The following is a 26,387-nucleotide window of genomic DNA, read 5'->3' on the forward strand; positions in this document are numbered from 1 at the left end:
ATAAAGAGTAGAATTGCTTATTAAAGAAAGAAAAATTAAGGGTTGCTGATTATTTACATTTTGAGCAGAGATTACTTCATTTATAATCGAACACATCGGAGAAAGTATGATAGTTCGGTATGAATATTGTAATTATCCTTTTTCCTTCGAATACAAGGATAAATTCTGAATGCATGAATTAATCATCATATTAACGCTTAAGAGGATATAGACATATCTTCCATATGATCAATTCCAGTTAGAAGATTAAACTCTCAACTAACAACATGAAGAACGTACATAATTTCCAGTTGATAGTGATAGAGACATCTAATTGTTTATAAAAATCCTTAAGCACCCTCCTAGCTATTATCCAGGGTTTTGATTTTTTTTTTTTTTACATGAATTTTTTTCAAAATTGGACGTTGGGGATTCGTTAGCTAATAACTCGGCAGATAAAAATCCTTGAGCGCCATGTTGTCCTGGTTTTGACCCTTTTTTTTTTTTTACCTGAAATTTTCAAAGTTGTCTGTTGGAGATGCAGTGCTGGGCAATGTTGTCTCTTGATTTTCTTATATCTGGAAATTATTGTCCTAAAAAGGAAAAGAATACTCTTATCCAAGTAGGGAATAATTTATAGACATTTGGCAGAATGATTACCATTTAAGACAGAAATTCTGGTATACGTAAATGTGAAGAGCTAGGTCCCCCTTAATAAATGCCCTGAAAACACCCCCCACCCGTTGTCCCTTCCAACCTCCGTATCAAACGACAAGGAACATTTAACGGCTACGCAGCGAGAGAGAAAGGGAGAGAGAGACACAGAAGGGAAGAAGGAGCCGAAAGACATTATCTTGAATCTTTGATTCATCATCCGCTGCCTCAAGAAGCGTCCGTCATGGCTTGGCCACCACGTGTCATCCTTCCAATCACATCCATAATACCCATCTCTCCTCTCTCCTTCTCTCTTCTCTGACTCTCAACATCACCTCTGCGACTGTATATTATACCATATTCCTCTCCGTGTTGTCTTTCTTTCCTTTTTTTTGCGGATAATTTACGAGCGAGTTGTCAACCTAGTGGTGCCGGTGCGGAATTTATTATATTCCTTTCACCTTTCGATTTTTATACCATATATGCTTCATCTCCCTTCCCTGTTTCTGATATTTTGCTAGAACTGGTCTCGTATATCTATCAGATATTTATAGAACGAGAGTCGCACGTTCAGGTTTTTGGGATCGTTAGCGCAAAATGGATCACGCGGCGGAAGCTCATAGAACCGATTTGATGACCATCACCCGTCACGTTCTGAACGAGCAGTCCAAGCACCCCGAGTCGCGTGGTGATTTCACCATCTTGCTCAGTCACATTGTTCTCGGCTGCAAATTCGTCTGCTCCGCAGTTAGCAAGGTTTCTTTCTTTCTTTCTTTCTTTTCTTTTGCTCAATCTTTTACGTATATCTTCGCGCATGGTTTAGTATATTGACTTACCTCTGTTCTTTTCCCCCCAATACTTTTCTGAGACAGCGGTGCTTTTATTACCCTTCTGAGTTTCTTTTATACTACATGAATTGGAGATTACGACAGCCACTTGTTGTTCGCGATTTTTATTGAGAATTTCGCATGGAAGAACAATGATTGTCAGATAGCGTATTAGCTAGGCGTGTTATGTGCAGTGAAAAACTTTCCCTTTTGCAGGCAGGTCTTGCCAAACTCATTGGACTTGCTGGAGAGACCAATGTTCAGGTGAGTTCTTTGTGGCCTTTTCCCATATAAATTGGTTTAGTGTCTCCATTCATCCTCTGAGTTGCTTAAATCCTTTCTATGAACATGTTTGCCTGTTTCATTCTCAGGGTGAAGAACAGAAAAAACTGGATGTGCTTTCAAATGAAGTTTTTGTCAAGGCTTTAGTTAGCAGTGGGCGAACAGTAAGTCCATCCAAGTTTTCTGTCAGTGTACTAGAATCTGCTCCAACTATATATCCAGAAAGAGAAATGATATTTGCACGGATAAAATCATTGAATAATGCATGGAATTTTTTACTGTTCATGCAACACGCAGTGCTCAATCTGTACCATCCAAGAAACAATTATTTTCACAAATTTAGTACATCTTAAGTGTCACAAAGTTCAATTTATAAGCATATTTGAGGAATTTTCCGTTTGGGAATTGTTCCATTTTATAGTTTATTCAATATTGTTTCAGTGCATCCTAGTATCTGAAGAGGATGAAGAGGCTACATTTGTCGAGCCATCAACTCGTGGAAGGTTTCTGCAAAAGTTCTTCACTGTCCACTGCTTTTATTCAATGGTCATTGGACTCCCTTTTACTAGAACTATAGGAAATCTAACTCAAGTGTTCAAAATTCTTGTTGAATGTGCAGATATATTGTTGCTTTTGACCCATTGGATGGATCCTCAAACATTGACTGTGGTGTTTCCATAGGAACAGTATGGCTTCTTATCCTCTAGCATTTTGATACTTCGGCTTTTCTTTTTGCACAGATTTTTACATTTCAGCAGTGATTTGGTATGAGCGTGGTAAATTGTATGCCTTCTCTTTCCTGTAGATTTTTGGGATCTACCTGGTGAAAGACAAGGATAACCCAACTCTTGATGATGTTCTGCAACCTGGAAAGCATATGTTAGCAGCTGGTTATTGCATGTACGGAAGCTCTTGCACGGTAGGAACAATCCTTACTCTGCATCCTAGCGCGTCAGATTAATCCTTTTTGTAATTCTTGGCTAAAACTGCTGGTAGCTTTATTCTCTTTTTTCAAATGAAGAGATTCCTTTGGAGATTAGTTTTTAAAAGTCAAGATTTTTCCTACCTTGTCTGGTTCGATTTTGTTACTGCTCGTCACTTAAATCACGACGATAATTGCATAGTATTTGGAACTGCAGCTAGTGCTTAGCACCGGAAATGGTGTCAATGGGTTCACTCTCGATCCATCTCTTGGGGAGTTCATATTAACTCACCCTGACATCAAGGTATCCTTCATTTTCAGCTGCTATTGCTAGGTTTTCTTTTCTTCTCTTCGATGAAAACAGAAGTTAGATGCAGTAAAACCATTTACTCTATCCCTAGAGCCCGTAGGATACCCCATTTCGTAGTTCTGGTTATATATTATGTATGAAGCCCATGGCATTTGGAGGTTGCACACAAGGAACGAGATTTGCCTTAAATTTCTGTTAATTATTTTAAACAGATTCCCAAGAAAGGAAAGATTTACTCGGTAAATGAAGGAAATGCCAAAAACTGGGATGAGGCAACTGCCAAGTACGTGCTTTTCATTTACCCTGTCATTTAATTTCTAAATGTCAAAGTGATTGACATTCTTATTTCTCAGGTATGTAGAAAACTGCAAGTTTCCTAAAGATGGTTCGTCACCCAAGTCTCTTAGATACATTGGAAGGTATTTGGAACCTGGAATGAATTTTCTTTGATCTACTTCACTGGCATATACATTAAATCTCCTTAATCGATTAGCTTCTTCTCCCTCTGCTTTTTTTGTAAAGAACATAAATGGAAATAGAAATAGAAAACAGAAATGGAAATGAGAAACAGAGGTGAAAAATACAATCTGTATTTCCGTAGTCTTAAAGTATTACAAAACGTGGCCTTATATACACTTTAATAAAGGCGGGAAAAATAGTTATAAGGTTAAAAATGTATTTTAACTCTAATACACCCTCCTCAAGCTAGAGCATGAATGTCAATGAGGCTCAGCTTGGACATCATAGCAGAAAACAGTGGATTGCCTAGAGCTTTGGTGAAGCAGTCAGCTAATTGATTCTTTGAAGAAACATGCATTGTATGCAGAAAACCATCTTGAAGCTTATCACGAATAAAATGGCAATCGATTTCGATGTGCTTGGTACGTCCGTGAAATACGGGGTTTGAAGCAATATGCAACGCAGCTTTACTATCACAATATAAAGAAACAATTCTTGGAGGTACTTGCAGATCGGAAAGCAGTGAGGATAACCAAACTAATTCACAAACTGTGGAAGCCATTGCCCGGTATTCGGCTTCTACAGAGGATCTTGATACTATAGCTTGCTTCTTGGATTTCCATGACACAAGAGAATTGCCAAGGAAAATACAAAAACCAGTGAGGGATCGTCTGCTGTCTTGACATCCAGCCCAATCTGAGTCAGTAAAAGCACTCAGTTTGAGTGAAGAATTAGTAGAGAAGAAGAGTCCTTAGCCAGGAGCAGATTTCAAGTATTGTAAGACACGATATGCAGTATTTAGATGAGGCTGCCGAGGTGAATCCATAAACTGACTAAGGACATGCACAGCAAAGGTAATATTGGGTCTAGTGATGGTAAGATAAAGCAAACGACCAACCAAACGTCTATAAACTTTGGCATCCTCAAGAAGAACACCTTCACTTCAAGACAACTTCAAGTTTTGTTCCATGGGAGTCTTAACTGGTTTACTTCCCAAATATCCAGTGTCGGATAGTATCTCCAATGTGTATTTCCTTTGAGAAAGGGATATGCCTTTGGAGCTGCGAGCAACTTCAAGGCCCAAAAAAAATTTCAATGGACCAAGATCTTTCAATTTAAATTTATCATCAAGGAACTTCTTGAGAGTGTCCACTGCAGCAATATCATTACTAGCAATTAATATGTCATCGACATATACTAGTAAGGCAACAAAAGAAGAACCTTGTGACCGAGTGAAGAGTGAGTAATCAGCTCTTGATTGGACAAAACCATATTGAATAATAGTGGAGGAAAACTTTGCAAACTACTGCCGGGATGCTTGCTTTAATCCATACAAGGATTTATTGAGCTTGCTAACTCTAGTGTCGCCTTTTTCACCAAATCCAGGAGGTATAGACATATACACCTCTTCTTTCAAGTCACCATGTAAAAAAGCATTGTTGATATCTAATTGAATAAGGTGCCAACCTTTAGTAGCAGCAATGGCTAATAAAGACTTGACTGTAACCATTTTTGCAACTGGTGAAAAAGTATCGAAAAAATCAATCCCTTCTTGTTGAGTAAAACCTTTAGCTACCAGCCTAGCCTTATACCTTTCAAGGCTTCCATCAGACTTAAGTTTGACCTTATATACCCATTTGCATCCAATTGGATGTTTTCCAGGTGGTAGAGTTGTCAATGTCCAAGTCTGATTTTGCTGAAGTGCAGTAATCTCTTCTGCCATAGCAGTTCTCCAATGGAGATGTTTTACCACTTGATGATAGAATTTTGGCTCAAAAAGTGATGAAATGGCTAGAGAATATGCTCGGTGTGGTGAAGATAATCGAGAATAAGAAATAACAGAGGAAATGGAGTATTGCTTACCTGATTCAGGACCAATAAATGGATGTGAAGATGGGATGGAACAAGCATTAGAAGTTGCCAAATGACAGTGGTAATCCTGCAAGTAGCCAGGTGGTTTGCGTGTTCTCAATGATCTTCTACATGGAGGTGATGAATCTGGTATAGTGGGGACAGGTATAGAGTCGAGAGAGAAAGAAAAAGAAGCATCAAGAGAATGATTATGATTAGAAATATCAGGAATTGGACTAGGAAGGACAACAGACGAGGATGGATTCATAAAAGAGAAGTGATCAATATTATGTGGAACAGATTTGAAAAGAAAAATCTGTTCATGGAATGTAACATCTCTGGAAACAAAAATGGAATGATCATCAAGGTCATACAATTTGTAACCCTTAGAAGCAAATGGATATCCAAGAAAAATACATCTATGAGCTCGAGGGGCAAATTTAGATCTGTTATGCGCAAGAGTGGAAGCATAACACAGTGAACCAAATACTCTTAAATGAGTATATGATGAGGATTTATGAAAGAGCAACTCATAAGGAGTTTTATTGGAAATAATTGGAGAATGAGTTCTATTGATTAGATACACGGCAGTGAGAATACAATCACTCAAAAAAATCAATGGAACATTTGATTGAAAAAAGAAAGCTCGAGCAACATTTAAAATGTGTTGATGCTTTCTTTCAACCACTGAACTTTGTTGGGGAGTAGCTACACAGGACAATTGATGGATAATGCCTTTGCTAGAAAAGAAATTATCCATAGCAAACTCATTTCCATTATCAGATCGAATAATTTTAATAGTAGAGGCAAACTGATTTTCAACCATAGCAGTAAAATATTGTAAATGACTTCGAGCATCAGATTTTGATTTGAGCATATAAAGCCATGTACTGCGAGAATAGTCATCCACTACAGTTAAAAAATAACGAAAACCTTCTATGGATGGAGGAGAAAAAGGTCCCCAAATATCAACATGAACAAGATCAAATAGATGTAAAAAAGTGTGTTCACTGTCAGAAAATGGTAACCTCTTGTGTTTGGCAAGAGGACAAACACTACAATGTTTGGGATTATTATGAGAGGTGATAGAAGAGAACTGAGGCAGCAGTTTCATTCGAGAGAAAGATGGATGTCCCATCCTTTGATGCCAAATAGAAACAAATGCATTATTACAAGAATTAGAAACAGAACTGACAATTTGTGGTTTAACACTAAAAGAATCAGCATGAGAAGATACATTTTGAGACACAAAACCATGAACTAGTGGAGGTTGTAGCAGATATAACCGTTCTTTAGCTTGTCCCCTCCCAATCGTCTTCCAATGTATGAGGTCCTGAATAAAGCATTCATGATGAAGGAAAACAAGACAGCAAGATGAACTGGTTAGCTTACTGACAAAGATGAGGTTAAAGGTAAAAGAAGGCACATATAGAACATCATGTAAGATGAGGTTCGTTGATAAGAAAATAGAACCTATATGACTTACATGAGCAGAAGTTCCATTAGGAAGCTTCACAACAGTGTTGTGTACAAGTTGATATGAAGTGAATAAAGAGATTGAGTGGACCATATGATTAGTCGCACCAGTATCAATTATCCAGTCATGATCAGAAAATTGTTTGGAAGTTTTATTGATGGAGGAAAAAACAGAATGATTAAAGGAAAATTTACCTGAGAGATGGTCAGGAGGAGATGAGGTAATTGTATTTGCTGCCTGATGAGTAGGAGCAGGATTGAGAAGTGCCAAGAGTTGTTGGCACTGTGTATGAGAAAGAGGTAGAGATAAATTGGAATCATTGGAGACTGCTTGGTTAGCATAAGAAGCTGGAGATCTGGCTTTAACATGATATCCTGTTGGATATCCATGAAGTTTAAAGCATTTGTCAACAATGTGACCTTGTAATCCACAATGAGAACATAGAGGTCTATCATTTCGAATAGAAACCTTATTGCCAGCAGAGGATTTGCCAATACTGCTTGAAGACAAAGCAGCAGAAGGAATAGAAGGGATCATGAAAGATCCGATGTCTCTTTGTCTTTCTTCTTGAAGAATAAGAGAAAAGACTTTGTTAATTGGAGGAAGAGGATCAATTAACAGAATCTGACCTCGAATGTGAGAGTATCGATCATTTAATCCCATAAGAAAACGCATAACGTAATCTTGCTATTGGAGATCAGATAGAGATTGTAGAGCACCACATGAACAGGATGGCAATGGTCTGTAGTTGAGTAACTCATCCCATAATTCTTTCATTTGTGTAAAATATGCACTAACCGTGAGGTTATCTTGAGTAAGAGAAGCAATAGCCTTCTGTAATTGGAAGATACGAGGTCCGTTGGCTTGAGAAAAACGATCTTTGAGATCGCACCACATTGCCATTGCAGAATCTTCATAGATCACACTAGCGGCAATTTCTTTAGATAAAGAATTAAGTAGCCGGGATAAGACCATATTATTACACCGAATCCAAGAGGAAAACTGAGAAGAAGAAGCGGAAGGTTTCAAGATAGAGCCATCAACAAATCCGATTTTGTTCTTCGCAGTTAACGCCATTGACATTGATCGACGCCAGGTATGATAGTTCTCACCATTGAGAACTTGTGTTACGAGCAATGTACCTGGACTGTCACCGTGATGAAGGAAGAAAGGACTTGAAGAATCTTCATGAGGAGGAGGAGTAGGAGTCGAAGAAACAGATGAATCAGACATTATTCTATTTTGCGGAAAAAATTTTCTGATACGATGTAAAGAACAGAAATGGAAATGGAAAACGGAAATGGAAATAAGAAACAGAGGTGAAAAATACAATCTGTATTTCTGTAGTCTTAAAGTATTACAAAACGTGGCCTTATATACACTTTAATAAAGGCGGGAAAAACAGTTATAAGGTTAAAAATGTATTTTAACTCTAATACTTTTACAGAGCATTAGTGTGTTCTAAAGCAGTGACTGTTCTATGTAAATGCAGCATGGTTGCTGATGTTCACCGAACATTGCTTTACGGAGGCATATTTATGTACCCTGCCGACAAGAAAAGCCCAAATGGAAAACTACGGTATGTTTTGCCAACTGGTTACAGTACCCACAAGAAAATCGTAGCAGATATATGCTATCTTAACTATAACAAGTTACCACAAGTGGTAGTCTGCATCTTTTGTTTTGGTTTTTGATGTATTCTTGAAGTCAATGCTAGTTTGCAAATAACAAGGTTTGGCTTCTATAAAACAGTGTTCTCTACGAAGTCTTTCCAATGTCATACTTGATGGAGCAGGCAGGAGGTCAAGCTTTTACTGGCAAGCAACGGGTGGGTTCTAGCAGATCACCTTTGAACAGCACTTTTTTTTTTTTTTTGGTTATTCCATATCTCTACAACCTTTCTATGAATTATAAAGCTTAAATACAGCCTGTTTGCACTTGTACCACCTGAACTAAAGCCAAGGGGCCGCTAATGAATTTCAAAGCAGTTCCAAGAACTCATTTAGAACAACAAAATGTGTAAATCTTAAGAGAGCAGGAGACTCAAAAGCGAATTACAACCCGTCCTCTTAAAATTCTCTTATATTTTCTGTTGAAATGTCAGAAGCTAATCTTTCTAAAACCTGAAGCAATGAAGAATTATTCTCATACATGTTTTGCTTTTGAAGGAGAAAGTTGACTCACTCAATCATAACATTGGATATGCCAAGTAACCAATTTCAACTTCTGCTTTTCCTGTTGTTGCTGGTTAACTCACAGAAGATGTTACCACTGCAGGCGCTTGACTTGGTTCCAAACAAGATACACGAAAGGTCCCCTGTATTCCTTGGCAGCTATGATGATGTCCAGGAAATTAAAGAGCTCTATGCTGCTGGCAGCTGCTGAAGAAAAGAGTACTTAAACCTGCATAGTCCATGACCCATCAATTACTCTTCCTCATGTATCGTTTTAATTTATCAAATCCTTTGACCTACAAAGGTTTCTTTAACATTTGAGAAACATACTTCACTAATCAAAGCTGGTTTAGATTCTCATTTTTCTGGTTGAAACTTTTTTCCCAGAAGATGATTTAAAAATTCCTGGATATTGGGACAAAAAAATATATATTTATCGTTTATTCTTTTGAAAATATTGTCATCTTTTGGAGGTATTTGACACAAAATTACTCCCATTGATCTCCTGGACAGGTGTACGGCCCCATTTGGATAGTGAGATGAAATTAGATAGTTTTAGATGAAAGTTAGATAAAATATTGTTAGAATATTATTTTTTAATATTATTATTGTTTTAGGATTTGAAAAAATTAAATTATTTATTATATTTCGTGTAGGAATTTAAAAAAATTGTAATAATGAGATGAGATGAGATGAAACCGTTTCTATATCCAAACGGGACCTAAGCGGGAAATCAGGTTGTACTTGGATTCTTGAAGAAGATTATTAAACAAGTGTGATCTTGACCGTTCAAGATGTTTCTTTAAGGTTAATTAGGGTGGGTGATTTGATTTGAACTTGTTTTCAAATAAAGAGACATTATTCAATATTCATTAAACAAACTTCTCGTTTGAAAGACTGGGCTGGGCTCGTCAATATACCGAAAGAATGAAGATAGCAGCCCAAACCGAAACTCAACTCTGAACAGAGCTTGGTCCTGGTTAAGCCCTAATCCAATCCCACAAAGCGGGAAAAACTCACTCAAAATGAAGTACACGCGCAGGTTCGAGAACCTTAATCCAACCCCCCAAATCGAAACATGATGAGAGGTACAGGCGGTCGCCGGCGGCGGCCGAAGGAGTCCTTTAAACCAGTGCCGACGCCGACCCAATCGGAGCACCTACGTCAATTCGGACGAGACTCCGATGCCAGCTTCGCCAGCAACCGGCCCTCTTCCTCCGTCGGAATCGGTCGGGCCGCCTCATCTAATACCTTCGAGCTCTACAAGGATCGCTCAATTCAACAATCTGCCTTCTCCACCATCAACTCCTATCTCTCCTCCCACTCCTTCGCTCCCCTCAAAACCCCCTTGCCGTCCGCCAAAGAAATCACCACCACCCTCCATTTCCTCCTCGCTCGTCTCGACTTCCCTTTCTCCAAACTCGATGAAGACCTACCCTTTTTGCTCAAGTCCCTGAATTACCCGTTCAAATTCAACAAGTCTATCCTCAAATCTCCCGGTACTCCACACCAGTGGCCCGCTTTTCTCGCCTTGATCCACTGGCTCGTCCAGATTGCTCTCTTCAACGATTATCTCTCGTCGTCGTCGCCTTCGACGCCCGACAACGACAATGATGAGATGAAGGCGTACGTCTTGGAGAGTTACTTGCATTACATACGCGGCGATGACGACGCGGTGGACTCGTTGGACGGTGTTTTTGTGGAGAGACTGGAGCGGAAGAAGGAGGATTTGAGGGAGAATGTTGGGGTTTTGGGCGTCAATGTGGTGGAGCTGGAGGCGAAGGCTGAGGCGTTGAGGTCGGGCCCTTCTCAGAAGGAGGTGCTTGAGAAGGATAAAGGGCTGTTGGAGGAGGACGTGAACAAGTTCCACACCATTATTTCTGAGTTCTCCGACAGAACAGCGGCGACGGAGAAGGTGTTGGAGGAGAAAGAGAGGGAATTGGAGGCCAAGGTGGAGGAGAGGAAGAGGATTTGCGAAGAAAATGAGGAGTTGAAGAGGAGGGCGGAGACGCAGACAATGAGTTCAAGGGACGTAGAGAGGATGAGGAGGGAGTTGCAGGCCATGGAGAGGGATATTGGGGAGGCAGAGTTGGCCAGGAACACGTGGGACGAGAAGTCCTGGGATCTTGACGCCACGCTTGGCCACAAGTTTAAGGAGCTAGAGGCGCTTGCCATGGAATGCAACCAGGCTATGAGAAGGTTATTCAATTCCCACTTAATTGTCCATTTATTGATATAAACTCGATGTGCGTGTGAGATTTACGTGATTTATCGTTCATCGTCTGTAATGAGTAATCAACAGAACGCTATCTATTTGTTTTTGTTTTTGTTTTTTCCCCTTCTACATAAACTAATCAGAATCTAATCTATAATGTGTAGTTCATGTAATGGTTGATATCCAACCATGTGTAGCGTTTCAAATGTTTTGACCTCTCAGTCAGGTTTTATGGTTGAATGAGATGTGGGATTCCTTCCAAATGTTGCAATTTTTCTTACGCGGTTCATTAAGATAGATGTTGGTGATTATTTTTTTTCCAATCTTGATCAATCATCCCCAAGCTTTAGTAGATATTTCAATTGTTCATTACATTGAGAGCAGTGAATTCTTTTGTAAGAGCCTAGAGGTTGCCTCAAGTGGTAAGTGCTTAGTCCAGGTCTAAGGTTCAAACCTTTGGGTGCAAGCACTTTCTAGAAGCCATCAGACTGAGTGAGTTTCTTCTTGAATTACCTAAGGTACACTTGCGGAGAAAACTTCTTATTGAGAGCCTGTGGACCCTGGAATTAGTTGGGGCATTGTCTCCGAACACCTGGTGCCAATAAAAAAACTTTATTTATTATTTTTTAAGGTTTTGTTCAATGCTTTACACATATTTAATAGGCTTTTAATACACTATCTATAATGCTTTAATAGAAGGCCCAAGTCACATGACCTATACTTCAAAAGGACTAGTCAATGATACAATTGGAGATCCAATTGGAACATTATAAAGAGCAAGAACTTCTCATTTCCAAGTAATATGGGATCTCATGCACCACCTACCCTTATCACTTATCAGAATGGGGTATCACAATCTCTCCCTTTTATATTCCTGACGTTTTTGTCGTGCCAATCCGTTGTAGGTGGCAAGACTCAAGTCCCACATTTCTGGTCGGAATAAATCTTTAATGTCATTTGTAATGCCCTCAATGGAAGGCTCAACCACTTAACCTATACTCCAAAAGGGCTAGTCAGTGATACAATTGAAGCCCCATTAGAACATTATAAAGAACAACAAAAATTTATCATTCTCAAGTAATGTGAGAATACTGAGAAGTACTTGGGTGAGGAGGTGCTATTTGAGATCTAGCTTTTATGTAGAATCATGGACTATTACTCAAGTTGTGCATTTCATACTGATGCAGATCATGCTAATCTAGTGAATTCTTACTGGTGCATATCATTCTTGTAGGGATCTATAAACATCTGAAAGTGTTTTATGGTGTAGTGATCGTTTCTTTGTTTTTTTTTTTCTTCTTGTTTTTACATTTATTGATACCTTTGCAAACTACCACCAGGTATGGTAGCGTGTTTATAAACTCTGAAACAGCTGCTCTTTTTGTGGTGGTTTTAGGTTAAAGATTGGTGACCATTTTCAGTATGTATTGAATGCCAAAGGGTCTACACCTGCTGAAATAATGGGTATTGATTACAAATCAAAACTTAAGCCTGCACTTGATTCCTATGCTGATGACATACAGAAGAGTTCCATGGAAAAATTAGAAGACTTGATTTCACTTCAGCAACTGTCAAAGGAAAATGCTGCTAAGATTGAGGAGAAAAAAAATCACATAGTGGCACTTCAATCCCGCATTGATGATGTAAGTGCTTCAAGACTAAGGTTTTGCACTATGATAAAAAATGATTGGCTTGACTGCCTGACATGTCAATGGTATTAAATCTCTTTGTTGAAGTTTCATAGAGGGATTGGCAAGACGATTAGATAATGAAGATTTATAGTTGGATGTTCAGCTTTTGCTAGTTAAATTACTTGACTTGCAGTTGGAAGCTCAGCTGAACTTGCTGAAGAAGGAAATACAGGACTACACATACCGACGTGCAGCAGAAGCAAAGACGATGATAGAGGAAGTTCAAAGGGAGGCCCATGACTTAGATGTTGTGGAAAGAGAAGCAGCAGAGGTTCTGAAGGTATTGCCTTCTTTCGTACTTAGTCAAACAGCTAGAGCATTTACATTGCGGAGGATGAATAAAAAATCCGAGGGAAAAGACAATTATCTGACCTACTATGTTGTTTTTGCAAAGGCTACCTCATAAGTGAATAGTTTTCTCCCTTTGGTATTATTGGTGTATTTATCTATAAACAGTTGTTCGATTTAGGCCTTGGGGAGTATTGCACGCTGGATATGTCCTAATTAACTTCATGTTACTTCGCAGACGTCCAAGTTGAGGTTGCGGGAAGCAATCAATCAAAGTGAAGAAGAAATTCAGATCCGTGCCTATGACCTCTTTACATTGGTTGACTCAGTCTCAAGATACAAAGAACACGTGGAGTCAAATATATCAGAAATGAAGACCAATCTTGCAGAAGCTGCTGTCGCTGTATCAGATGCTTACAAGGGTTCCTTGCCTGCACGATTTGCTACTGTTTTGAACACAAATCTCTAACTTAAGAAAAACAGTAAGTTTGTAACAAGTTCGACCTTTTTCTCATTCTCATACCACTTTTTTGCTCCCTAGTGCCGTAATTATTGGAGGGATACATCAGATTTCAGCAGTATGGAAGATGATTCTAATGTGCGGATGTTTGAGGACAAGGATAGATTGTTAGAGGAACTTATAGCTTTATTTTATTGCACGTTATGTACTTGGTCCAATGCTGTTGATTTAAATGGAATGGCCCTTCATGATTTCCTTATTTCTCTTGCACCCTCCTAGTCAGGTTTGTCTCTTGTATATACTGGGCTAGGCCTATTCTTGAAGTAATATAATTTGTTTACTTACCAAAAAAAAAATCCTCATGTAAACATCTCTGTGAATTCGTTCTCCTTGTTAAAAGTGTGATTTCAAACATCTCTTCCATCTTATCGTGCATTTCCTATTTAGAGTTGGGGATGGCATTTCAATGAAGCATGAGGATCCATTTGAATCCACAAGGATAGAGAGCACTCGTTTGGAGATCCCTGACCGTGGGATTATAATTTATGACTGCGTCATGACAGTGTCAAACTCGAAGGAGCAACATTTTCCTGCTGTTGATCATAACCTAATAGCCACAGATTTCCAAATTTAAGTTCTCAAGATTTCTCTCTCGATCCCAGTCTTCAATAATAGTCTCTTTAATTAAGTGGCAACAAACACACTGAAACATCAATCTCCCCACTTAAACAGCAGCCATTGAACAAAATAAAAAGTTGCACAGGGGCAATATCCCTTAAGGCATTACGCTAATCAAAACAGCTTTCCCAGCTAACAAACTAAAATTTAAAAGGACCCAATACAAAGAAGTCAAGTCCAGAACAGATCAAGCTCAAGTATGAAGCCTATCCCTGGCACAGCAAATCATTTCACCTAACAGCATCAAGGTCGGGGATTCAAAAGGTAACAAAGAGCTGGTTCTTTCTTGCCTCGCACAATTTTCTTCCTTTGACTGAAAGTAGCAAGTTACTCCACTACTGGCATAAGGGCCGAAGGTTTCCTTCTCCATGTTTCTCTTCACCAAGACTTTCACACGTTTGGCATCTATATATTAATGAGAGAAAAAATACGCTCATTTCATATAATAGCAACTACTTGTATGCTTTTCCAACATATTATAAACAGCTCTCAGAAGAAGAATATCATTGGTGCCAGGATCAAAACCATTGGTGAAGAACGGTTCTTCACCAATTTGGCTTTGTAACAGTACAATCACAGTTTTAAGCACGGTCCTTTTCATCTTAAAAATTACACGATCAAAACCATTTTACACACACACATGAATCAAAACGTTACAAAAATGGGGATCCCAATAGAGTTTATAAAGAAAGCGATGAAGAATACAAGAAGACTAACGTTACGCTACGAGTAGGAAAAAAAACTTCCGTTGAAATGATCCGATGTTAAGAAACAGCAACATGAGTAGAAGACACAATATTTCTCCGCACGGGGAGGGACGACTTCTTGTTTTTCGCATAAGATGAGTTCCAGTCTCCACCATCCTGAGCATAATAATCCATGGGATAGTCCTCATTTCCACATTCATTGCAAGACTCATTCTTGGCGCAGCATCCCGTACCTGAACCCACTGCAACACTCTTCTCCCACCAACCAGGTATAAAGCCGAGCGCAATCTCGGCCTCAAATGAAGTCAGGAGCGGCTTCTCAAACGCCTCACCCCAATCAATGGACAACCTAGGACACGCAATCTGAATCCAAGCATCTATGGTGTCCCCGAACAATGCCATCCTCTGTGGACTAATCTCTGACATCAAGACGACCGTATAATCGAAACCCTTTTCTTCCATTCTCCGCTCCAACCTCTCGAGAATCCTGGGATTCCCTTGCCTCCCCAACGTCCCCAACACGATGCCCCAACTCTTGGCCTCTGTACTCGCCTTCAAAATTGCAGTTTTCCTCGACTCCTTCATTCCCTTATGATCATACTCCTCCAGAAACAGCTTCCCCATATAAGGGTCGTACCGAAACGCCCTTATTCCCGGGTTCGCTATCATCATTGCTTCCAAGTGAAACCTACCATCCGCCACAAACACTATGACTCTCTCCTCCTCCAACCCCCCAACATCCTTCGGAATCTTCGGCGCGGTGCAACCGAGCACCTCGCCCGCCGATAACGGCTTCGACTGCGGGATTGAGACCCGGTAACCGTGCTTTTCTAATTCAGGCTTGATGGATCGGATCGCCGAAGCGAATTGGATGGTTCCGGCAAGGACGATACTTTTGGTAGCGGTGGAGGGGAGATTAAGCGTTAGGGTTTGGAGGAGGCGTTGGGTGTCGACTTGGATGTCCACGAAGACGTAGAGGCAGGGAATGGAGGTGGAGTCGATGGGGACCAAGCAGCTGTGCCCGTAGTGAATGAGAAGTTCGGCGCCGAGGGCCGACGCCGAGAGGTCGTCAACGCAGCAACCGCCATAGGTGACGTCGCCAAGGACGAAGCACTGGGAGACGGAGGCGAATGAGGTGAGGATATCGGAGAGGACGAGGGAGTACATGAGGAGGCCCTCCGGAAGCTGGAGGGCGACACGCTTGGCTTTGGCGGAGAGCACTCGCCAGACGCACTTGTGGACCTCGAAGTTGTAGTTGGAAGGAAGGAGAGCGATGGCGGCGTTGAGGGCTGGGTCGTTGAGGATGGAATCCGGGATTTGGCTCTTAACGAAACGCTTCGGTGCGGTTCTTACTCTTGCCGATATGGGTTTCTCACTGACTGATGATAGCTCTCTGGCGGCTTCCTCCTGCTTCTGCTGCCGCTGCTCCATGACCGAGATGACTCGAGACGATCTTCCGTCTAGAATTCCCTTTTTCCACCCTTTGTTATATTTTTGAGAAAATTGTTTTCAGTACACATTTCTTCTAATCTCATCTCACTTTATCATTACAATTTTTTTAAATTCTTATATAAAATAAAATAAACAATTTAATTTTTTTAAATTCTAAAATAAAAATAATATTAAAAAATATATTCTAACAATATTTTATTTAACTTTTTAACTTTAATCTCATCTCATCTCTAAATATAAACCAACCTTATTAACTCTCCTGAGTTTTGTTTTTATTTATTTATTATTATATCTTAAATTATTAAAATTACCGCATTATATTTTTATATTTTTAACGACAAAAATTTATTTTTTGTTCTATTATTTAATTCTATCGTAATGGGTAGATCTTAACAAATATATTATAATGTTTTAATATAAAAAATTTTATTTATCCTCTTTATACACAACACATCATATTTTATTTTATTTTTTTCTTATTAAATATGTAGTATATAGAAGATGAGTATAAGAATTCAACAAGTTTAAAAAGAATAAAATTAAAAAACTAATTTAGAAATAAGTCTAATGTATGGTGTATAAGAATGATGAGTTCAAAATAGGTAGATCAAATATTGAGGGAACACTAGCCAAACAATTATTACAATCATCACATAAAACGCCAACTAGAACAAGTTATTAAGTGATATAAATTATTGAGTGTAACACGTTATAATATATATTAAAAAAATTTGAATTTTCAAGATGGAAATATGAGACAAGTATACTCTTATATAGTATGTTTTTAATTGGAATTTCTCTTTATCTTGTTGGGAATAGAGATTTTTCCAATTTTCATTGCTTCTATATTATATAATTTTGAAACACGAATGAAATAATTGTCACACCTTATTTCAAGAATTTATACAATTAAAATTCAATCGAAGAATGGCATGATAATTCTAGAAGAACAGTTTAGAGTTAAGCTCAAAAGTTTCGAAGGCTAACTCAACAAAATGATACTCTTACTACTCATAACTGTTGCTCATTTTTACCGTTATTATTTTTAATTTTTTTTATTTAATAATTAAGTAAGTATTTTTTTAATAATATTATAATTTTTTTATTTTTTTAAAAATATTTAAAAGTATTAAAAAATACATGAATATTAAAAAAAATCCTATAACTGACTGTACTACCAGCGTGGTTGTTGTGCCACTCCTCAACATTTCCCACTTGTCGGACCCCGCGAACTTTACCGGATCAGAAAATGCAGTTGCACGTGAGCACATAGAGAGGTCTTCACACCGAACGAAAGACGGCATCAACGCTCCATTACAGGACAACTAGACGGAAAGGCCCACTTTTTCCTAGTGCTCGAAGTTTTCGGGGCCGGGTTGCCTCGGTTCTGATTTCCGAATTGCCCCAACTACTAGTTAGCACATCAAATTGATCACCCCCGACTCAGTGCAGCTCCGTTGGAGACTGGGATTGTCTAATGGTGAAACGGGTATTTGCTCTTGTCCCAGATAAGTCCCTTTTTTCTATTATTGAACTGTTTCTGTTGGTCTATCATTCAGTTTTTGAAGTCCCAGTAAATTCTTAAAAGTGGTATCTGGTTGCGACTTATTTGGATGAATTATTGGGTTCTGAGTTGCATTCGTTACTTGCATGCCTTTTGTTTGTTGTTTGTCTGGTTAAATCTTCCCTATTATATCGGCAATCTAAGAGTGTCGTTTGCTTTAATTTATAAAATCCATATAGATGAAGTTCTTTAAGTATGTTTCTGGTCATAGCAGCAGTTGGCTCCTTGTTGCGTCGGTTAAAGTTCAGAACTGGTTTTGATTCCTTTGGCCTTTATGAATTGCACTTCAAAGTTGTGCTATGAAGGATGAAAGACAGTTAGGATTATGCTTTAAATGGTAACTTTTCCATAGGTTTGGTTTTAAACCTTCTTGTGTGACCAACAATGGAAGGAAAGCCATCATCAGGACCTCATATGATGCCGGGTAGGCCGTATGGTTTTCAAAACTTGCAAGGATCATTGCAGCTTCGTCGTCAACAAAACCCTCATTTATATCATCAAGGATCTTCAGTTCGACCACAAACTCAAGATGTTTTCCCTCTTCAGTTACTTAACTTGCAAGAACACGACCGGCTGGGTACTTGCAGTCACAACAAGGACGAGAGAGGGAAGAACTTGGCAAATGACAACAACGAGATGAATTGCGTGGAAGAAGGCATTGATGGGCATGATGATTTTGGTAAAGAGAAAAAAGGGTCCCCATGGCACCGTATGAAATGGACAGAGAAAATTGTGAAACTTTTGATCACCATTGTATCCTACATTGGGGAGGATTCTTCCTCTGATTGTATCACCAGGGGGAGAAGGAAGTCTTCACTTTTACAGAAAGGGAAATGGAAGTGTGTATCAGAGGTCATGGCTGAGAGGGGTCATCATATATCTCCTCAGCAATGTGAGGACAAGTTTAATGATCTGAATAAGAGGTATAAGAGACTTAATGACATTCTGGGAAGAGGCACTTCTTGCAAGGTAGTTGAGAACCCAAAGCTTTTGGATGTGATGGATTTACCTGAGAAGGCAAAAGAGGATGTGAAAAAGATATTAAGCTCGAGACATCTTTTTATGAGGAGATGTGTTCCTATCACAATGGGAATCGATTATATCTTCCTCATGATCTGGGTGTGCAGCAGTCTTTGCAGTTAGCTCTTAGCAGAAAAGACAGTTGTGAGCCTCATGATTTGATTCTGCAAAAAACAGACGATGAAGATGATAAAGATTGGGATGCAGAAGCTGATGGTCAGGGTGAAGAATATAGGGATAATGGCAGAACATTTGTTAGGTTTGAAGAGGTCTCTACAAAGAGGTTGAAACGAAGGGACAGAACTGAAGACATGGGTTTTTATAATCCCGTGAAGTTTCTGGAAAATAACAGAGGATTAGGCTCTCATCCCCAAAAAGATTATACCGATTTGAACCATGTTTGCACTGGTAGTGGCAAGGCAAATGAGCTAAGGGAGCAGTGGATGAAATTTCGCTCACTACAGTTGGAAGAACAGAAGTTACAAATTAAGGCCCAGATGCTTGGGTTGGAGAAGCAGCATTTTGAATGGCAGAGGATGAGCTGGAAACATGACAGAGAGCTGGAAAAGCTGAGGTTGGAAAATGAACGTATGAAGCTTGAGAACGAGCACGTGCAATTAGAACTTAAGCACAAGAAAATTTTAGATGATTAGAGCTGAGTTTACACTAAGTGCATTGGTACCTATGGTTTATGATATTGCCTCAAGTTCTATTAAATTATGGCAAGAGTTCTATTATCATCTTGGTGTATCTTTACTCTTTAGTTTTATTAGTATTATTATCTATAAATGTCAAAGGTCGTTATTGCTCTTTTCCTTGGATCAGTTTAATTACTTTTGTTTATCTGCAATCTAATTTCTCAAATTCTTTCTAAAGTCAGGTTGGTCATGAGATAGTGTGCACCGAAGTAATCTAACATGACAACAATGCTTGATGATGATATGGAAAAAAAAACACGGTGAATAAATTGTCCTATGGGCATTAGAAACCATGCAATTTTGTTTTGGAACCCATTATGCATATTTGTGCTATATTTGGCAATGTTTTTCCTTTGTCATTTCAACAAGCTCTGTGTGCACGTGCTATGCATGCTTGTATGTGGTTTTGGGTGATAACCTTTTTGCTAAAGTTATGTGGAAAATTGAAATGAAGAAATCATCCGTGTAATAATGGTTCATAATGTATTGGGATTTCTTAGTCTATCTGCTAGCAAGAAAATTGGGTTAGAACATGGAATTCTGGGTCCATTTTTTTATTTGATGGAAGATTTAAAAAGGTTATGGAGTTGAGTGATGGATGGGTAAAGGATCACAAGCATTGGGTGACAATGTTTGAAATGAATTGGGTAACATTGGAATAATCTCCATGGGAAAGATATAACTGGTTAATATGCCCATATGATGAGTATTATGATTGGTTTTCAGGTTCAGTATGTCCCTGATCTATGCTCTTATATAAACATGAAGACTTTGATTTTTTTTATATAGTTTGTCTGGGTGCAAATCTTGACTTTTGGGGTAAGTACGCGTGACTGAAAGTCGGTGAGGAGCTCATACTTCATCCTCTTTCTTCCCTTGTCCTTGTGTTTTTCTTTGTTTCTCATACTTATTTTTTATCATTTGGAGATAATTCTATATATCAAGATGCGAGAGGAGTGCTAGAGATAAACATGAGGGGCCTTTAACAACTATGTCTTGAAGGTGATATTGTGTGCAACTGGTACAAATATGTCAAGGAGGTGGGGGATATATTACCAAAGGAAAGGGAAAGCTGATGGCAATGCTAAGTTGCTAAGTTGAGCAGTATCTGATCTTTCAGTACCTTCTGCAGGTTACTTGGGCATGAATACGACTGTGTTTCTTCTTTTGACTTTATTTCTTAGTTGTATTTAGTATGTGGGCAGTTTGGTAAGCAATTTAAGAATTCTTGATGTACGTGACAATCTTGTTCACGAGCCAAAAAACATATGATCAAGCATTTAGGCAAATCCATAGAGGCACTATGGGGGAATATTCCAATTGCCCACAAAGACGCTAAAAAAAGATAGGTTTTTCTATATTTAGATGCACAATATGGGTAGTTTTCATTTGAGAAAACAAAGCTGGTTGGCAAATAAAACAACCAGCTGGAGTTGTTAAGAATCTATGTTTGATTCATACAACTCATCGATAACTGCTAAATATACATAAAATTCAACCAATGGCAACCGTTCGTTGGACTCCTCAAATCTTTCTTGGCCATGGAAAGTCTGGCACCTGAAATCAAAAACACCCTTTATAAAACCCATCCTACATTCCCTATGTTGCTCACATCATTTTCTTCTTTTCTTATCTTGTTGATCTTCGAGAGACCTTTCTCTCACTAACAGAGAGGTAGCGAGGAAGAAAGGTTCTTGCTGTTTCTCGAGCATTAAACATGGGTAATTGTGGTAGTGCACCGAAAACCCAGGGCGAGGCTGATCTTGTGCCTGAGCCTGCCAAGGAGGACTTGGTGGAGACCCAAGAGGAGGTTAAGGTTCAACAAGAAGAGAAGGAGAATGATGGAAATGACGAAAAGCATAATGCTGTTGATGAGAAGCCTGCCAATGATCAGGACAACGCGGCTCCGGCTGCCACCGCCTTGGTCAGTGAGGTAATTCCTTCTTCTTCTTCTTTTGTGATGAAACGTCTATTTATCTAAATGAATTTATCAAATCGGCAGGCTGAAGAAAAGAAAGAAGCTAAGGAGGATGAGAAGACCACCGAAATTATATCTGAAGAGACAAAAGAAGCAGAAAACCCAAAGACTGAAGATCAGGTAAATGCTGCACCAGAGAAAGTATCCGAGGCTGCAGTTTCAGATGCTGCAGAAGCTCCAGAAGCCAATAAAATGGAGGAGAAGACAGCAGAAAAAACTGCTACAGATTCGGAAGCCGAGAAACTTGAAAAGAAGACAGCAGATATATAAGAGAGAAGTCACAATGAGAGCGAGTCCATATATGTTATTCATCAATAGTACTCGTAATTCTATATTGGTAGAAAGAAAATACGATTATTGTTTCCGTTTGGTTTCGAAGATCGAAGGCATGCATGCATGCATTTGTGTTGGCTATGGAAATTGAGTCTTGATGATCAGTTTGTGGTGGTTCATAATTATCTTTTCATTCAGAATAATAGTTTTGTAAAAGGATTGTTTCTGTTGCTTCTCAATTGATTATTTCTAATTAAATCGTGTGCGAGAAAATGCATCAAGATTTTCCCAGAATTCGTGTTCCAGATTTGGGGACTTCGTAGTGCAATCCAACAATAGATAGAGAGCATATATATATATATATATATATATATATATAGCAAGTTCCATGAATGCAGGTCGTCAAAACACTAGCTAGCACGGTTATGCAGGGAGAAACCCTAGCTGATAAATTCTGGCCATATATTTTAAACGTAGTACTTCAACAATTAAATTGTTTGGATCTTGGAATCAAGATCATGCATGCATGGTACATTAACAGAATTTTTTAAAGAGCCTTGTACAAGCGCACACCAAACCGCGTACCGATGCTAATATGACTTTTTTTTATTGAAAAGAAAAATAAAATATGCTGTCTCACGAAACTCATTTCCGTCTCAATTCATACCGTTTCTTTAAACAGATGTCTTACATATCAGCATTGGTTCGCAGTTTGGTACACGAATTCGCTTGCAAGAAGCTTTTTTTTTTTTAAACGGGGGTTTGAGCTAAATTTAGTAATTTTCTAATAATTACGTTCTATATAGGGCGTTGAGGAACAAAAAAGGTTCTCCAAGTTAAAATTTAAAAAGATATTGCAACTCAACCAATTAAGTCAAAGAAGAACAAAAACAGAGTCGTTTTACACACAACATATTAAAAAAATATACCAGTCAAAAGATGCCGTTCAATATAAAACCAAACAGCGTCGTTTGATTTTACCTCGTCTCTTTCCTCCTCCCCTATTCTTCTCTGATTTCTCTCATTCTCTCTCTCCTCTCTCAGACTACAACTCTCTCTCTCTCTCTCTCCTCAGAGACTGTTAAGGAAACTTCCACTGACAACTAGCATTGGCAGCAAGTTGCCTCCCATGCAACGTGATTATAGGAATTTAACTCACGTAGTGATAGAGGCTGCACTCTATTTTTAAAATACCTATAAATCAGTGCTAATGTATACAATCTCTGCATGATCCTAGGCTAATTTACTTTATACCTACTTCATGTAACTTTGTCTATATAATTGTAATGCATTGCCATATAACACACGACAGTTTCAACCCAAAGGTTATTCTCTGTTTAATGGTATTAGAGCCTACCACAGGACGAATGGGAGCCCACACTACTTATCCCGTGACAAGGACCATAAAAAATATTGGCCTGCACGTGAGGGAGGGTGTTGAGAAATAATCTCATTGCCTGTGGACAAGGTCTTGAGTATGTTTATAAAGAATGAACAATCATCTCTTGTAGAATTGGTTTTATAAGATAAGTTCTCATCTCAGTTTCGGACTCATACTTCCCATAATCCTCTGCCACAACTCTCACCTCTAGAAATGAGAACTTTACCTGTGCCTATCCCTTTAAATGACACTCATCTATTTCCCATCACGCCGTCGTTCATTCATACAAAAAATTCCCCTCTAGAAACGACGTCACTTTCTTTGTCTTTTTCATCCTCATGTCCCATGCAATCTTCACTGCCAAAAAATTCATTGTTAGAAAATCCCACGTCCCTCTCCCTCTCCCTAACTTGTCATCTCCATCCACCAATCCCCTTCCATCACTTGAAATTGCCGTTGTCGCATAATCCCCAGTGCCTCGTGCTCATCCAATGACGACAAGAGCCCAGAACCACATTGTCAAACCCAAAAATTACACAGATGGTACTGTGAGATACCCTCTTCCTCGACATATCTCGCCACCTGTGTTTTCCCCAAAACACCTTCTTGCTAGTCAGAGGCTTCCAAATATAATGAGTGGCGTGCAGCTATGGATGCCGAATTCTCTACTCTCATGAAAAATGGCATCTCATTGTTAGTACCTGTGCAACATGGTATGAACATCGTCGGCTCAATGTGGATTTCTAAATCCAAACACAAGTCTGACAGGACTCTGGAATGATGCAAGGCCCAGCTGGTCACTAAGGGGTATCACAGCAAGAAGGTATCGATTTTTTCGATATCTTCAATCCAGTGGTTAAACCCACGACAATCCAGTTGGTACTTAGCCTTGTTGTCTTTCATTAGTGGTCTATCTGACAAATTGATATCCAAAATACATTTCTCCATGAGAATTTGTCTGAAGAGGTTTATATGAACCAACCCATTGGCTATGTCCATCCAAGCTTCCTTAACCATGTATGCCGACTACATAAAGCTCTTTATAGGCTTAAGCAAGCCCCCAGGGCTCGGTATGCTCAACTTCATGAACACATTTGCACACTTAGCTTCACCAACTCTGCCTCGGATTCCTCCTTGTTCATTTCTCGCCATGCACAATCACCTTGTTTGTTTTAGTTTACGTGGATGACATCTTAATTACTGGGTCCAACTCCTATACAATTACCAAGCTTATATCTAATCTTAGCATTGAATTTCTTGTGAAGGATCTTGGTGGCTTAAGCTATTTTTCGGGTGTTGAAGCTCTCCACGCCGCAGATGGTCTTCTTCTATCTCAAAGTCGCTACATCACCAACCTGCTCCAGCGCACTAATATGCATGCCGCAAAGCCAGTTTCTTCACCTATGTCTTCATCGCAACAATTATCTCTATTCTCTGGTTCCCCATGTGCCGATCCGTCCTTATACAGGAGTGTTGTTGGTGCATTACAATATCTCTCTCTAACCCATCTTGACATTTCATTTGTCGTAAACAAAGCATGACAGTTTATGCACAAGCCAACCAATGCGCACTGGACAACGGTAAAACGCATTATAAGATACCTCAAGTTTACACTTGACTTTGGTTTACTACTTCGACCAAACTCTTCAAATTAGCTGTCCATCTACTCGTATGCCGATTGGGCAAGGTGCCCAGACCATAACAAATTGACTTCAGGTTTTTGCACATTTTTTGGACAAAATTTGGTGTCTTGGAACTCCAAAAAGCAATCCACAGTGGCTCGTTCTAGTACCGAAGGTGAATACAAAGCTGTCGCGCATGCCACTATAGAATCTTTCTAGTTACAATCCTTGTTACGTGAACTTGGTATTTATCTCCCTCAGTGTCATGTTCTCTAGTGTGATAATATCGATGCTACATATCTCACCGCCAACCCAGTCTTTCATGCTCGCACCAAACACGTCGAAATTGACTACCACTTCGTCCAAAAAAAAGTTCAACAAAAAGCACTTGAAGTTAAGTTCATATCTAGCAAAGATAAGTTGGCCAATGGGCTCACTAAACCACTGGTTTCTACATGATTTTCACTTCTACGAACCAAGTTCAACGTTGTCCCTTCCATGTTGCGCTTGCAGGGGCGTATTAAGGAAACTTCCACTGACAGCCAACAATGCCAGCAAGCTGCCTCCCATGCAACGTAATTATAGGAGCTTAACTCATGCAATGATAGAGGCTGCACTTTTTTTTTAGAATCCCTGTAAATCAGTACTTATGTATACAATCTCTGCATGATCCTAGGCAAATTTACTTTATATCCACTGCATGTAGCTTTGACTATGTATTTGTAATGCATTGCCATATAACACGTGACAGTTTCTACCCAAAGGTTATTCTCTATTTTACAAACGAATAGATCAGCCACTGAAAATTAATCGAGAATTGCCATAATCGGTACGGCCAGTATTTTTCCTCCCCATCGGCCAGTCCGACTAGTTCTTCTATGAAAGTGACCTCATCGATTGACGGTAATTTTTGTCAAAAACTGCGTCGATATAGTCGATTTTCACCCTAGATATGATAATTATTCCTTTCAAAATTTTTATCTTGATCAATTCAAGAATAAAAAGATATTTCAAAAGCAAATAACTCAACAAAATGTATAATGGCAGTGGATTTGAAACTCATCAATCTGATCAAGGCAACTTTTTTTTCTTTTTAAATAAAAGGAACTGGACCGGGCTAGGCCGATCATAGTCAAGTCCAGGCCTGATTATATTTCCCATGTCGACAAGCCATGTGCCTTGTGTTTTGTGAAACGGAAACCTGTCAGCCTAGTATCTAAGCACGTGTAAACATAAGATTGCCTTCACTTTTCAAATCCAATGGCCATAATAATTATATTGTCCGGATAGATTCAAAGGTGGCGGCTGCCTGCATCCTGCAATAACGCTTTAAAAAAGAAAGGGCTATGGGTTTGACCGGTCTCAATCGCATGGCATTGCTGAAGTTCATGCAAAGTAAATCGTCATTGAAAAATGCTATTTTAC

The 26,387-nt window shown here is 39.1% G+C and overlaps 4 protein-coding genes and 1 pseudogene across 9 annotated transcripts; 4 read left to right on the forward strand and 1 right to left on the reverse strand.

Moving 5' to 3' along the window:
• The first annotated feature begins 756 nt into the window (after positions 1 to 756).
• On the forward strand, positions 757 to 9,390 carry LOC121255445 (fructose-1,6-bisphosphatase, cytosolic-like). Of its 6 annotated transcripts, none has more exons than XM_041155782.1 (13): positions 757 to 1,061; positions 1,155 to 1,389; positions 1,677 to 1,724; positions 1,832 to 1,906; positions 2,184 to 2,245; positions 2,362 to 2,428; positions 2,548 to 2,661; positions 2,882 to 2,968; positions 3,187 to 3,257; positions 3,328 to 3,393; positions 8,209 to 8,340; positions 8,514 to 8,589; positions 9,039 to 9,390. In XM_041155782.1, exons 2-13 carry the CDS (start codon positions 1,231 to 1,233, stop codon positions 9,144 to 9,146), a joined length of 1,065 nt encoding a protein of 354 aa, XP_041011716.1. In that variant the 5' UTR covers positions 757 to 1,061; positions 1,155 to 1,230; the 3' UTR covers positions 9,147 to 9,390. The 6 variants fall into 6 exon arrangements, with proteins under 6 accessions (XP_041011716.1, XP_041011715.1, XP_041011714.1 ...); XM_041155781.1 differs by having other exon boundaries at positions 1,178 to 1,389; XM_041155780.1 differs by having other exon boundaries at positions 758 to 1,061; positions 1,208 to 1,389.
• Positions 9,391 to 9,675: 285 nt separating this feature from the next.
• LOC121255390 (kinetochore protein NDC80 homolog) lies at positions 9,676 to 13,933 on the forward strand. Its single transcript, XM_041155689.1, has 4 exons — positions 9,676 to 11,134; positions 12,547 to 12,793; positions 12,975 to 13,121; positions 13,368 to 13,933. Exons 1-4 carry the CDS (start codon positions 10,014 to 10,016, stop codon positions 13,596 to 13,598), a joined length of 1,746 nt encoding a protein of 581 aa, XP_041011623.1. The 5' UTR covers positions 9,676 to 10,013; the 3' UTR covers positions 13,599 to 13,933.
• Positions 13,934 to 14,210: 277 nt separating this feature from the next.
• On the reverse strand, positions 14,211 to 16,473 carry LOC121255412 (2-(3-amino-3-carboxypropyl)histidine synthase subunit 1). The gene is made up of 2 exons (XM_041155716.1): positions 15,011 to 16,473; positions 14,211 to 14,672 (listed from the first exon to the last, which is right to left on the reverse strand). Exon 1 carries the CDS (start codon positions 16,403 to 16,405, stop codon positions 15,032 to 15,034), a length of 1,374 nt encoding a protein of 457 aa, XP_041011650.1. The 5' UTR covers positions 16,406 to 16,473; the 3' UTR covers positions 14,211 to 14,672; positions 15,011 to 15,031.
• A 1,901-nt stretch (positions 16,474 to 18,374) lies between these two features.
• LOC121255421 lies at positions 18,375 to 19,819 on the forward strand (annotated as a pseudogene).
• Positions 19,820 to 19,967: 148 nt separating this feature from the next.
• Positions 19,968 to 22,185, forward strand: LOC121255511 (midasin-like). The gene is made up of 2 exons (XM_041155874.1): positions 19,968 to 21,641; positions 21,711 to 22,185. Exons 1-2 carry the CDS (start codon positions 21,426 to 21,428, stop codon positions 21,954 to 21,956), a joined length of 462 nt encoding a protein of 153 aa, XP_041011808.1. The 5' UTR covers positions 19,968 to 21,425; the 3' UTR covers positions 21,957 to 22,185.
• The last annotated feature ends 4,202 nt before the right edge of the window (positions 22,186 to 26,387 follow it).

Source organism: Juglans microcarpa x Juglans regia, chromosome 3D (genome assembly GCF_004785595.1).
Source record: "Juglans microcarpa x Juglans regia isolate MS1-56 chromosome 3D, Jm3101_v1.0, whole genome shotgun sequence".
NCBI lineage: Eukaryota > Viridiplantae > Streptophyta > Magnoliopsida > Fagales > Juglandaceae > Juglans > Juglans microcarpa x Juglans regia.

Bases quoted from the DNA above. Each gene is read 5' to 3' on its own strand.
- LOC121255445 (XM_041155782.1), top strand. From the start codon at position 1,231: ATGGATCACGCGGCGGAAGCTCATAGAACCGATTTGATGACCATCACC. The intron at 1,725-1,831 runs GTGAGTTCTTTG...TTTCATTCTCAG, and splicing joins CTGGAGAGACCAATGTTCAG to GGTGAAGAACAGAAAAAACT. The intron at 2,969-3,186 runs GTATCCTTCATT...TATTTTAAACAG, and splicing joins TAACTCACCCTGACATCAAG to ATTCCCAAGAAAGGAAAGAT.
- LOC121255390 (XM_041155689.1), top strand. From the start codon at position 10,014: ATGATGAGAGGTACAGGCGGTCGCCGGCGGCGGCCGAAGGAGTCCTTT. The intron at 11,135-12,546 runs GTTATTCAATTC...TGGTGGTTTTAG, and splicing joins TGCAACCAGGCTATGAGAAG to GTTAAAGATTGGTGACCATT. The intron at 13,122-13,367 runs GTATTGCCTTCT...GTTACTTCGCAG, and splicing joins AAGCAGCAGAGGTTCTGAAG to ACGTCCAAGTTGAGGTTGCG.
- LOC121255412 (XM_041155716.1), bottom strand. From the start codon at position 16,405: ATGGAGCAGCGGCAGCAGAAGCAGGAGGAAGCCGCCAGAGAGCTATCA.
- LOC121255511 (XM_041155874.1), top strand. From the start codon at position 21,426: ATGGGTAATTGTGGTAGTGCACCGAAAACCCAGGGCGAGGCTGATCTT. The intron at 21,642-21,710 runs GTAATTCCTTCT...TCAAATCGGCAG, and splicing joins CCACCGCCTTGGTCAGTGAG to GCTGAAGAAAAGAAAGAAGC.